Source organism: Narcine bancroftii, chromosome 3, assembly GCF_036971445.1.
Source record: "Narcine bancroftii isolate sNarBan1 chromosome 3, sNarBan1.hap1, whole genome shotgun sequence".
Taxonomy (NCBI): Eukaryota; Metazoa; Chordata; class Chondrichthyes; order Torpediniformes; family Narcinidae; genus Narcine; species Narcine bancroftii.
The window spans coordinates 1,051,761-1,065,266 of NC_091471.1; the positions used below are offsets into that span (position 1 = coordinate 1,051,761).

Sequence of the window (13,506 nt, forward strand, 5' to 3'; positions counted from 1 at the left end):
GTGAGCTAAGAGTGAAAGGGGGAAGGTTTAGGGGGAACATGAAAGGGAACGTCTTCACACAGAGAGTGGTGGGGGTGTGGAATGAGCTGCCGGCTGAAGTGGTGAATGTGGGATCAATTTGAACATTTGAAAGGAATTTGGACAGGTCCGTGGATGGAAAGGGCAGAGAGGTGGAGGTCAGTGGGATGAGGCAGAAAAATAGTTTAGCACAGACTAGAAGGGCCAAAGGGCCTGTTCCTGTGCTGCAATGTTCTTTGGCTCTTTGAGAAATATGTTTCTCTGAAATGTCTCATCACATAAACGTGATAAATAAGTTCTTCACATTTAGATGCTAAAAGCATCTTTATCCACTTAGACCTACTTCAAAAGTATGACTCAAGAAGACTCCAATCAGTCTACTGACCATTGAATTAAAAGTCCTGCTTGTCTGAATAGCTGCCTCTAGATTTCTGATCAGTGACCAAGGTAAATTTTCTGCCGGCTAGAAAATGTCTCCAGTAGCGAACAGCTTCAGTAATAGCCTGGGCTTCTTTTTCTATGGCAGGATGTTTTAGTTCAGGTGCAGGAGAAGAATGTTCTGCCAAGGCACAATCTGAACCATCAGTTTCCACTTGGAATGGGACATCCTCATCAATGGACGAGAGTGCAGCTTTGGCAATATCAGCTTTAATTCTCTCAAAAGCCTTCAAGGCCATTGGAGAGAGAGGAAAAGATTTAGTGTCAAACAGAGGGCGTGCTTCGTGGCGTAGTCCCGAACCCATTTGCAGTAGTAGGAAAAGAATCCCATACACCTTTTAAGGGCTTTTGCTGAGTCTGGGGGTGGTAACTTCTTAAGGGGGGCAATTCTTTCTGGATCGGGGTGGATTTCGCCTTTGTGGACAATGTAGCCCAGAATGGGTAGCTCTGTCACGTTGAACGCATATTTGCCCTTGTTAAATGTAAGGTTAAGTTCTTTAGCTGTTGCTAAACATTTCTTTAAGTTGTTGTCGTGCTCAGTCTGCGTTTTCCCACAGATAGTGACATTATCCAGATAGGGGAACGTACCCTGTAACTCATTCATCTTAATAATCTTATCCATTTCCCTCTGAAACACGGACACACTATTAGTGACCCCAAAAGGTACCCTTTTAAACTGGTATAACCCCCCCCCATCAGCCTCAAAAGCCATATAGGGCCGTTCCCTTTTCTTAATGGGGATTTGGTGATAAGCTGCTTTGAGGTCGATAGTGGAGTACACTTTGTATTGCGCTATGTGATTAATCATTTCATTGATGCATGGCAGGGGGTAGGCATCCAGGTTAGTGTAACGGTTGATTGTCTGGCTGTAGTCAATAGCCAGTCATTTCTTAGTGAGATATTTCACAACTATCACCTGGGCTCGCCATGGACTCTTACTAGGTTCAATTACTCCCTCTTTAAGCAATCTCTGGGTCTCAGCTTTGATAAACTCATGATCCTCTTTGCTGTAAGAACAGCTCTTAGTGACAATCGGCCAACACGGGGGATAAATCACTGAAAAGGGAGGGAGCTTTGATCTTTAATGTGGACAGACCGCAGTAACTAGCGCAGGGGATGGTAAGTGTGGGTAGTGGCCCACTGAAATTTAACACTACACTGTTCATCTGAGATTGAATATCTAACCCCAGTAACACCGGGGCGCAGAGCTCTGGCATAATAAAGAGCCACACATCAGCCAGGCAATGTCCCTGAAAATTTAAAGTAACTTTACACTTGTCCTGTACTGTTTTTGTAAGTTCACTACAAGCCATCGATATCTTTCGGTTTGCTGGATATCTCTGCAAATTTAAGGCTTTGGCGACCTTCTTGTGGATATAGCTGTCAGTACTCCCCGAGTGTATTAGACAATCAAGAGTCTCACCATTCAAAAATTATTATAGAGCCGCACAATTAAGATACCTAGCAGATTTTTATCAAACAAGGGAAAAGCCAGATTGGACTAGATTAGAACTAGATAAAATAGGGGAGAAGATACCCGAGCATATATTATATAAATGGAATGAAAAATTGGTACAATGTAGGAATTCTCCAGTATTACATCATCTGCTCAATATTTGGAAGAAGATTAATGTAGAAAGGAATAAAACAAATTACCAATTACCAAAACTAATAATGATGCAAAATCAACTAATCCCTTTCATAATAGATAACCTTTCCTTTAGAGAATGGGAGAAAAAAGGGATCAAAAGAATAGAAAATTGTTTTTCAGGAAATAAATTATTATCCTTTGAACAAATGAAGGATAAATATAATATAACTCACGATACAGTGTTGGCATACTACCAACTGAGATCCTACTTGAAGGACAAATTGGGAAGCAGTCTGAGGTTACCAGAGGGAAGTAACTTTGAATATGTGATTACAGATACAATGATAATCAAAAAATTTATAACAAACATGTATATTAAACTACAAGAAAAGGAGAACGAGGAAACAAACGGTAAAATTAAACAAAAATGGGAACAAGATTTAAACATAGAGATAAAGAATGAAACATGGGAGAAGTTATGCTCTGGAACTATGAGAAATACAATAAACACGAGGTTACGTATGATACAATATAACTGGATACACAGGCTATACATTACACCTCAAAAGTTAAATAAATGGGACCCAACAGTATCTGACAGATGTTTTCACTGTAAAAAGGAAATGGGAACAACAATTCATGCAATCTGGACATATTTTGGGAAGATCTAAACCAGATATTAAATAAAATTACAGAAAGCAATATACCAAAAAACCCAGAGATCTTCCTCCTAAGTAACATAAAAAACAAAGAATTTGGACTTGATTTGGATGGAGCACAAAAAAGATTTGTTAGGATAGCTCTAGCCGTTGCAAAAAAATGTATTATGTCAACCTGGAAATTAGAAGATAACTTGAGAATACAACAATGGTATATAGAAATGAATAAATGTATTCCATTAGAAAAAAATAACATAATTTAAGAAATAATATTACAATATTTGAACAAATATGGGAGCCATACATGAAACACAATAGAGAAAACCTACCAGGGACATCTACCACCTAAAATGACAGAAGGAGAAGGAAATGAAAAGAATTGACTCAGTGGAACTTCTTGTTTATTTTTATTGAGTGACAACATTGTTTGACGGGTTTAATGTATCTTAGATTCTGAACTTTAAATGAATGGGAGGGGAGGTAGGGAGGGTGGGATGGGAAGAGGGAGGGGGGGAGAAAATGACACTGTATATATTTGAAAAGGAAAATGTATGTATCTTGATCAATGTGGTTTATAGTGTGAAAAATAAAATATTTTTAAAAAAAATCTCACCATTCACCTCCCCCTTCATAGTTGACTGTTCCAGTCCATAACATCCCCCAAGCTTTACAGTCATTTGAGCTGTGTGGGAAGGGGTTCTCGTGGCAATCTGGCCTGCAGACACACCAGCGGGTTCACACTGGAGATAAACCATTCACCTGCTCACTCTGTGGGAAAGGGTTCTCTCAGCCATCCAGCCTGCAGGCACACCAGCGGGTTCATGTTGGAGAGAGACCATTCACCTGCTCCCTGTGTTGGATTAGATTCACTCATTCCACCTACCTGCGGAAGCACCAGCGGGTTCACACCAGGGAGAGACCGTTCTCATCCACCAAGTGCGGAAAGGGATTCACCGATTCCTCCTCTCTGCAGGCCCACTGTTGATTTTCTATCAGGGAGGGACCATTGACCTTCTCCCTATGTGGGGAGGAGTTCACGGAGCCCTAGGGTCTGTGGGTGGGCTTCTGTGCCAAGATCATAAACCAGACAGGAGACGTCGGCGTTGTTAACTGTGGACGAGATTCAGCCGTGCGAGTTCCCCTTTGTTGTTTGCAGTTGATGGGTTGAAACTCCACGCTGCAACCTCTGGATTTTCAGGTGATGAGGAAGGTCATGCGGCGTCCAGAACAAGTAACGGGGAGTGGACAATTTGGGGCCTGAGCCCATCACCAGAAGTTATAAAAATGAGACAGAGCCCGAATAAAAAGGTGAGGGGAGAGGGGGTGGCACGGGTTTAAATATGGACGCCAATGGGAGGGGAGAAGAGAGAAGTGCAGAGGAGAGGCTTCAGGAGATATGATGGGAGAAGGAAAGGAAGGGGGTGGGGAGCTGCAGGAAAATAAACGGAGTGCTGACAGGAACTGGAGGTCGATATTGATGCCGCCTGGTTGGAGACTGTGGGAATGGAATAGAAGGTGCAATGCACATTAGTGCTGGACAAACCCAGCAGGACACATAGCGGCCTCAGGAAGTGAAAGGAGTCAATGCTGGGACTTGGGCCCTTGGTCAGGAATGTGGAAAAGGAGGGAGGGGGAGGGGGAGCCCCACAGGCAAACTGGTATGGGGTCCTAGGTGGATATTGGTGGGAAGGGAGAAGAGAGAGAGAAGCTGAGAAGGGAGAGAGCAGAGGGTTTATCCCCGACAGGAGAAGGCAGGGAAGGGGGTGGGAGCTGGTGGAAAGGGGGCCAGACATGAGGGAAAGAGACATGGAAAAGTGGGTGAACGGAAATTGGAAATCAATGTCCATGCTGTCTGGAGGGAGACTGGACTGAATATAAGGTGTTGATCAGAGAGGAAGTGGGACTTCCAGGAGAGTGACTGCTCTTCCCATTCCAGCAATGGTGGCCCTTAGGGGTCTGGGTTGTTTGATGGGTGGGAAGATATAAACATAGGACTACGTTGCAGTTTGTCTGATACACAAAAGTGGAGGAGAAACTCAGCAGGTCACACAGCAAAGGGAATAACTAACAAATCAGGTCTGAGCCCTGCATCAAGGTGTGTGGAGACAGCAGGCCCTTGGGAGTGGAGCACAGGCCAACAGAATCAGAATTTAAGGTGAATATGTCATGAAATTTGTTGTTTTGTGGCAGTGTTACGGCTCCAAGTATTGCAATAAATTATATTTAAAAATAAATACATTAGTGCAAAAGTTAGGAAGTGGGGCAGTGTCTGTGATTAATTTTCCATTCAGAAATCTGAAAGTTTTTTCCCTTCAGCTGGTTCTCTTCAGGCTCCCTTCCTGGTGGTACAAGGGGGTTGCAGCCTGGTTGGGGAGGGTCCTTGAGGATTGAGGCTGCTTTGTTAAGACCCCACCTCCTGTAGATGCCTGTGATGGAGTGGAGACATGCCCATGATGGTGCTGGCTGAGTTCACAACCTGTCTTAATGACCATTGACCTGACATCAACAGTGATGAAGTATTGGAAACGCTGGTATTAAAGCAGATCATCAACTCCTGAATCCATTCCAGTTCCATAGAAACAGGTCTGCAGAGGATCTCGACTGCAAAGATGAAGACATCAGGATGCTTTTTATTGACTACAGTTCAATATCATCTCCTCAAAACTGATCAACAAACTCCAAGACCTGGGAGTTAACACCCCACTGTGTCATTGGATCATGATTTCCTCAAGTCCAGACCACAATCAGTGAAGATTGTTCAGTACTTCTTCACAATCTCATTCAATACCAGAAATGTACTTCAAAAATGTACTGGGGTATAGGTTAATGGGGGGGGGGGGGCACAGGCTTGTGGGCTGAAATGGCCCATTACCATGCTGTATGTCTAAATTAACCATCCAATTGCCTACTTTTCAAAGAAATTCAATGTTCATCAAAGGAACTATTTCACTTTTGATGGAATATTTGGAGATATTTTGGGAGATAAATTGGCAAAATTACAGTAAGTTACAGACCTTATTTGAAATACCGAAGAATTCATATTCAGTGGACTTTACAGAAACTATTGAGAATGCTGTGCACATTTCACAAGTAGGTGCTAATTGAAATGATGTCATGAAATTAATGGACTCTTGTCTTGAAAGAACAACCAGAGCCAGGTTGTCTGTTTTGTACCTTTTTGAAAGGCTTTTGACCTCTCTGCAAAGTGCTCACTCAGAGCTCATTGAGAGGTTATTGTTTACCTAAAACAACAAATGGACCAGAAGACTAACTCCTATTGTTTGTTGTAGAAGGGCAAGGGTTTTTGCAAGCAAGAGAGAGAAGGACATGCTGCTGGCAGTTTGAATCTCATATAGAGAGAGACAGAAGGGAGTCTTTGACTTTGTGTGATACAGAAAGCTGCAACAAGCCAGGAGAAGCTGGTTGGATCTGAAACAGAAGCTCCAGAGTTGTAGATGGCTGGAAGTGCTATCTGTCTGATGTTTCTCTTGGAATAAGGGGAACAGAAAGGAACTCTGTGGTAGCCTGAAAGAAAGAGGTTATCATCTGGAGAACCCTGATGGGACAAGTTTCATCAGCGAGACATTGAGGTGACTAATGGTGGAACCTTAGTTGTGGAAGTCCTGGAACAACAAATCTCTCTCTGCAAACCGACAAGAACCTTCCTGAGTGGTAACCATTTACCTTTCAAGCACCAAAGCCTGTGAACTTTAGAGATGTTAAATTCTGTGCACAGTCTAAGAATTGCCTGCAACCAGTGAACTTGGAGGAATGAGAAGTGAGATTGAACTTTGAACCAAAGAACTTTTCTTAAATTTACACACACATCACATACACGTGCACTTAGAATTAGAAGGGGGTTACGTTGGGTTAGTTAAGTTAATAGTGATAAGTTAAAGCGTGATTCTGTTTCATGTTTAAAGATAATTAAAAACAACTTTTGTTTAAGTAACTATTTGTCGTGGTGAATATCTATTGCTGCTGGGTTTGGGGGTCCTTTGGGTTCATAACATTTTATGGGGGTTCATTCAGTCAATTGAACATGAGCTTTGTGGGTTATTACTCAATTGTTTTTTTTTCCCAAGCTAATTTAAAGCTTGTATCTGGAAAAACAGGAGCAATGGATGTCGATCAATTTTTGTCACAACCATGAGCTGAAGAACAAGAGAAAAGAGGAACTGATGGTTATTTCTAAGGCATTAAAACTGACTGAATTTAAGCATTGGATGAGGAAATTACAAATACAGAGGATTATAGTGAAATATTAGATAGGTGAGGGAACATTTGTTGAGAAAATCTTAGAAGATTTTCTAGAGGGACAGATCTGGTGAAATGGAGAATGGAGAAATGGAGAGAAATGTAATTTTAAGTTGCAGAGACAAGAATATGAGAAGGGCAGTGAAGAGGCTAAAAAGCAGAGGAAGCTGAAAGACAGAGAAAATATGACTTGGGAAAGACAGTTTAAATGAGAGAATTAAAATGGAGATGGAGGAAAGTAAGAGAGCAGAGGCTGTAACTCCTGGGGAGAGGTTGTTGGCTGGTAGAGGGGTAAAGCTGGTGCCTCCTTTTGATGAGGGAGATATAGATACATATTTACAGCTTTTTGTAAAGGTTTCTGAGAGTTCAACATGGACAAAAGAAAAATGGCCTCATGCTCCAAAGTGCATTGAATGGAAAAGGACAAATTGCATCCTCTAGCTTGACTGCAGAGCAAGTGGCAAATTATGATCCTGTTAAACAAACAGTATTGAAAGCTTACGAGTTGGTTCCAGATTCATATAGACAAAAATTTAGGAGTTTGGAGAAAACATGGAAGCCATCTTATATAGATTTTGCTCTGAAGAATCTGTATGGTTTGACCGTGGGTAAACCTCAAAAGGAATAAATAATGACTTTGAGAGATTGAGAGAATTGATGTTAATAGAGGAAATTAAAAGGTGTGTCCCAAAGGAGATTAAATGATGCTTGGATGAGAGAAACGTGGGGTTGTGACGTCAAACAGGAAGATTAGCAGATGAATTTGCACTCAGAATAGTAGGCATGTTCAGAAAGTTAACGTGGAACAGATTAATAGGCCTGTTCAAAGGATTAATATGGAGCAGGATAGTAAGCCTGAAATTACGTCTGGAGAGAGTAAAGAGAAAAGATTAAATGAAGATTGGAAAGGACAGAACTTCTGGATTTGTATATCATTTTTGTAAGAAACCTGGTCATGTTATTGCGAATTGTCTAGTATTGAAAAACCAAAGAAAAAAGGAGATTTTACCAGAAGCATGTAATTCAAACAGTTGAATTTGGGCAGAGCAGATGTTCCAAACCTGATAAGGGTGTCATGGATGTTTTCAAACCTTTTGTTTCAGTAAAGGAGGGAGAATCACAGGTCAGTTAAAATTCTGAGATACTGTGGCTGCTCAGTCATTGTTAGTACAAGGAGTTTTATTACTGGATCAAAGGACTGACACAGAGGAGAAAACTTTGATTAAAGGTGTTGGAGGTGAGATGGAGTCGATATCTCTTCACAATATAGAGCTAAATTCAGTTAGTTAAAGGACCTGTTGTGTTAGGAGTAATTTCAAAGTTCCCCATGCAGGGGGTCTCATATTTATTAGGGAATGATTTGGTAGAGGATAAAGGTGGGTCAGTTTTGAGATTAACAAGTAGGCCTTGGAAAGATGAGGTGGAAGAAAATTGTGAGATATATCCTGCGTGTGCAGTTACAAAGTCGATGTCTACGAAATTATTGAGAGATGAAGATCCAGTTGACAGAGATTTGCCAGGTGATTCTGAAATGATTTTGAAAGAGCAGGGTAATTGTGAGAGTGAGGATTTCGCTTTGTCAGGGATAGAGTTAATTCGGCAGCAGAGAGCAGATCCAAGTCTTGTTGACTTCAAAGACAAAGCAGCAACTGAACAGGAGATTAAAGAAATGGCTTGTTAGTGTGAAGTGTTACTTAAAGTGTGAAGTGTTAATGAGAAAATGGCGACCTCTTGATATTCCTGCTAATGAAGAGTGGGGGGTGATTCATCAGGTGGTTGATCCTAGATTGAAATTTTAAATCTAGCCCACAGTGCACCTTTAGGTGGTCATCTTGGTGTAAAGAAAAAAACAAGATTTTGAGACAATTTTTCTAGTCTGGTTTGAGGAAGGATGTTGTAAATTGGTGCAGGACATGTCATTTTGTCAGGTTGTGGGGAAACCTAACCAGGGTCCTCTAGTGGCTTCATCACAACTTATTCCTGTTGTTGGGGAACCTTTCAGTAGGGTTATTGTGGATTGTGTTGGTCCCCTACCTAAAACTAAGTCTGGAAATCAGTACTTATTAACAATTATCTGTACAACATCGAGATTTCCAGAGGCTATACCATTAAGGAATATTAAAGTCAAAATGGTGGTAAAGGCTCCGGAAAGATTTTTCATAGTTTTTGAATTACCTAAAGAAATTCAGTGTGATCGGGGATCTCATTTTATGTCTGGGTTGTTTCAACAGTTGATTTATGAGTTTGGAATAACTTCATCTTTGTACCATCCTGAAACTCAGGGACCTTTGGAAAGATTTCATTCTACTCTCAAAAATATGATGAGGATTTATTGTCTGGAGAACGGAAAAGATTGAGACAATTTACTGTTATTTGCAGCAAGAGGCTGTGCCGGAGTCATTAGGGTTCAGCCCTTTTCAAATTGTGTTTGGACATCAGGTTAGAGGTCCTTTGATGTTGATAAAAGAACAGTGGGTTAATGAGGATGTGCAGTTGGACTTGATGGATTATGTTTCTAAATTTAAAGATAGGCTACAAAAAGTGTGGACTTTGGCTCAAGAGAATTTAGAAATGGCTCAGGGTAAAATGAAGCATTTATTTGACAGGAAAGCTCAAGTGAGGAATTTTAAGGTAGGGAGTAAAGTTTTGACTTTGTTTCCAACACATGACAATCCTTTGAGAGCTAGATTTTCTGGACTGTACATAGTTAAACCTGAAGATGTTAATTTTGTTGTTAACACTCCAGATTGAAGGAATAAAACTCAGGTTTGTCACATAAATATGTTGAAACCTTATCATGAGAATAATGGTAGTGGAGAACAATCTGTATCAGAGGGGTTGGTTGTTGACAGAGTTGAGGAAGTTATGGTTACCACAGAGTTCCTTTCTGTTTCCCTTTTTTCAAGTGAAACATTAGACAGCCAGTCCTCTCCTCTTGCATGAACCACAAGGGCTTTGACTAGGCTGTCTTCCAAAATGGGGCATTATACAAGCTTGCAAGCTTGTTCTGTTCCAGACCCAGCTATTTTTGCTGGCTGTAACAGTGTACAAGTGATCTCTCTCTCTCACACAGAGAAAACCTCTTTGACTCTCTCTGCTTGCAAAACCACATGACCCTCTTAGAACACCAAGCTTCCCTCCAGAGAGAAGGTGGCTCTGAACTGCTCTTTCATCTGTTGCCTTTTGTAAACAATATCCATTAGGGTATCCTCTTGAGTACTCTCCAAAGTTCATGCAAAAGCTGTGGAGCCAACAGGCCTAGCATTAGCAGAGCTCCAGTATTTCAAATAAGATCTGTTTTGAAGTGTTTGTATTGTTACGAGTCCAAAGGACCCCAAAACCCAGAAGCAATAGACATTCACTAAGACAAGTAGCTACTTAAACAAAAGTTGTTTTTAATTATCTTTAAACGTGAAAATAGAATCAAACTTTAACTTATCTCTATTAACTTAACTAAATCAACTTAACCCCTTTCTAATTCTAAGCACACGTGTATGTAACGTGTGTGTAAATTTAAGAAAAGTTATTTGGTTCATAGTTCAATCTCACTTTTCATTCTTCCAAGTTCTCTGGTTGCAGCCAATTCTTATACTGTGCACAGAATTTAACATGTATAAAGTTCACCAGGCTTTGGTGCTTGAAAGGTAAATGGTTTCCACTCAGGAAGGTTCTTCATAGGTTTTAGAGAGAGCTGTTCCAGGATTTCCACAACTGAGATCCCACCATTAGTCACCTCAATGTCTCGCTGATGAAACTTGCCCCATCAGGGTTCTCCAGATGATAACCTCTTTCTTTCAGGCTACCACAGTGTTCCTTTCTGTTCCACTTATTCCAAGAGAAACATCAGACAGATAGCACTTACAGCCATCCGCCACTCGAACTTCTGTTTCAGTACCAACAAGCTTTCATCTCTCTCTCTCTCTCTCTCTTTTTCTCTCTCTCCCTCCAACTGCCAGAAACCCCTGACCTTCTCCAGCAAACAATAAGAGTTAGTCTTCTTGGTCAGTCTGTTGTCTTTAGGTAAACAAAAACTCATGAGTGACTTTTCTGTGCATTCTGTCAAAACCCTTGCAAGGAACTTTCAACAGCTAGAGCATCTCCTGTTTGTGGTTTTAATGCCGTCACTTCAATTAGCACCTACTTGTGAAATGTGCACAGCATTCTCCAAAGTTTCTGTAAAGTCACTGAATATGAATTCTTCAATATTTCAAATAAGATCTGTTTTAAAGTGTGTGTATGTATGTAACCTACTCTCATTTTACCAATTTATCTCCCAAATATTCCATTACACCTCCTCTCCTTTTTTTTAATTTTTTTAAATTTTTCACGCTATAAACCATATTGACCAAGATACAGACATTTTTTTCTTGAATATATACAGTGTAATTTTCTCCCCCTTTTTCCCCCCTCCCTTCCTTCCCTCCCTCCCTCACTCCCTTCCCCATTTATTTGAAGTTCAATCTATAAGATACATTAAACCCGTTAAACAATGTTGTCACTTAATAAAATAAACAAGAAATTTTACTGAGTCAGTTCTTTTCGTTATCTTCTCCTTCTGTCATTTTAGGTGGTAGATGTCCACGGTAGGATTTCTCTATTGTGTTTCATGTACGGCTCCCATATTTGTTCGAATATTGTGATGTTATTTCTTAAATTATATGTTATTTTTTCTAATGGAATACATTTATTCATTTCTATATACCATTGTTGTATTCTCAAGTTATCTTCTAATTTCCAGGCTGACATAATACATTTTTTTGCTACAGTTAGGGCTATCCTAACAAATCTTTTTTGTGCTCCATCCAAATCGAGTCCAAATTCTTTGTTTTTATGTTACTTAGGAGGAAGATCTCTGGGTTTTTTGGTATATTGCTTTTTGTGATTTTATTTAATATCTGGTTTAGATCTTCCCAAAATTTTTCCACTTTCTCACACGTCCAGATTGATGAATTGTTATTCCCGTTTCCTTTTTACAGCGAAAACATCTGTCAGATACTGTTGGGTCCCATTTATTTAACTTTTGAGGTGTAATGTACAGCCTGTGTATCCAGTTATATTGTATCATACGTAACCTCGTGTTTATTGTATTTCTCATAGTTCCGAGGCATAGCTTTTCCCATGTTTCATTCTTTATCTTTATGTTTAGATCCTGTTCCTATTTTTGTTTACGTTACACCTCCCCTCCTTTAAAAGAATTTTAACTCTTGAGTTAAAATTCAGTAATAACTAAACTGTCTTTAAAAACACTAAAGATATAAGTATTCACAATATATATATGTTATAATAAAATAACAATGTTGAGAGCATTTTATACATGATCAATTTTAACATCTTGACAAACAATCTGCCATAACATTATTTGAACCTCTGATATGAATAATTTCCAGATCATATTCTTGTAATATTAAACTCCAGTTTAAGATCTTCTGTTTTTATTCTTCATTTTATTCAAAAAACACCAGAGGATTGTGGTCAGTAAATATCACAATTGGTTCCTGAGAGGTACCGAGATATACGTCAAAATTCTGCAGAGCAAATACGATAGACAACAGATCTTGTTCAATAGTGGAATAGTCCCTTTGATGAACATTGAATTTCTTTGAAAAGTTGGCAACTGGATGGTCAACTTCATTATGTTTTTGCAATAAAACTACACCTGCTGCTCCCTCACTCGTATCAACTGCTACAGAAAAAGGTTTATCAAAATCAGGAGATTTTAACACAGGGCAATGGTATAGCATCTCCCTTAAATTTTCCAAAGCTGTCTGACACTCTTTAGTCCACACAAATTTCTCCCCTTTCTTCAAAAGGTTGGTTAAAGGAAGAGCAACCTCAGCAAAATTCCTGCAAAACTTCCTTTAATATTCTGCCCTAAAAACCTTCTCGCTGCTTTCTTGCCCTTGGGAATAGGAAACTCAGAAATTGCATTCACCTTAGTTTGATTAGGTGCAACTTTGCCATGACCAACTACATGACCCAAGTATGTGACCGTGGCATTTGCAAATTGACTCTTTGCTAAATTAGCAGTTACATTTGCTTTGGATAATCTTGCAAACAATTTGTCCAATTGCCTTAGATGTTCTTCCCCTGTGTCACTTATTGTGACCAAGTCATCAATATAAGCATCTGTATCTGTTAACCCTTGGATTACAGAATTAATCATCCTCTGGAATGTTGCAGGGGCATTTTTCATGCCTTAAGGTAACACATTATACTCGTATAAATACAAAAGCTGAAATATTCTTTCCTCTCTCTCAGTTAAAGGCACACACCAGTAACCCTTCAACAAATCCAACTTAGTAAGAAATGTAGCTTTTCCAATTTTATCAATACAATCACATATTCTTGGAATAGGATAAGCATCTGTATTATTTACTGAATTAACCTTCCTGTAATCTGTACAGGACTTAACAGTTCCATCTGGTTTCGGTACCAGAACACAAGGAGAACTCCAATCAGAGTTTGAAGGTCTAATAATATCATTTCTCAACATATATTCCACTTCCTGATCCATGATTTTCCTTTTCTGAATGTTTATTCTGT

At 39.7% G+C, this 13,506-nt stretch overlaps 1 protein-coding gene across 1 annotated transcript; it reads left to right on the top strand.

Annotated features, from left to right (window-relative positions):
* The first annotated feature begins 1,450 nt into the window (after positions 1-1,450).
* LOC138756030 (zinc finger protein 664-like) lies at positions 1,451-3,691 on the top strand. Its single transcript, XM_069922713.1, has 2 exons — positions 1,451-1,465; positions 3,341-3,691. The coding sequence occupies exons 1-2, from the start codon at positions 1,451-1,453 to the stop codon at positions 3,689-3,691; spliced, it is 366 nt and encodes a 121-aa protein (XP_069778814.1).
* The last annotated feature ends 9,815 nt before the right edge of the window (positions 3,692-13,506 follow it).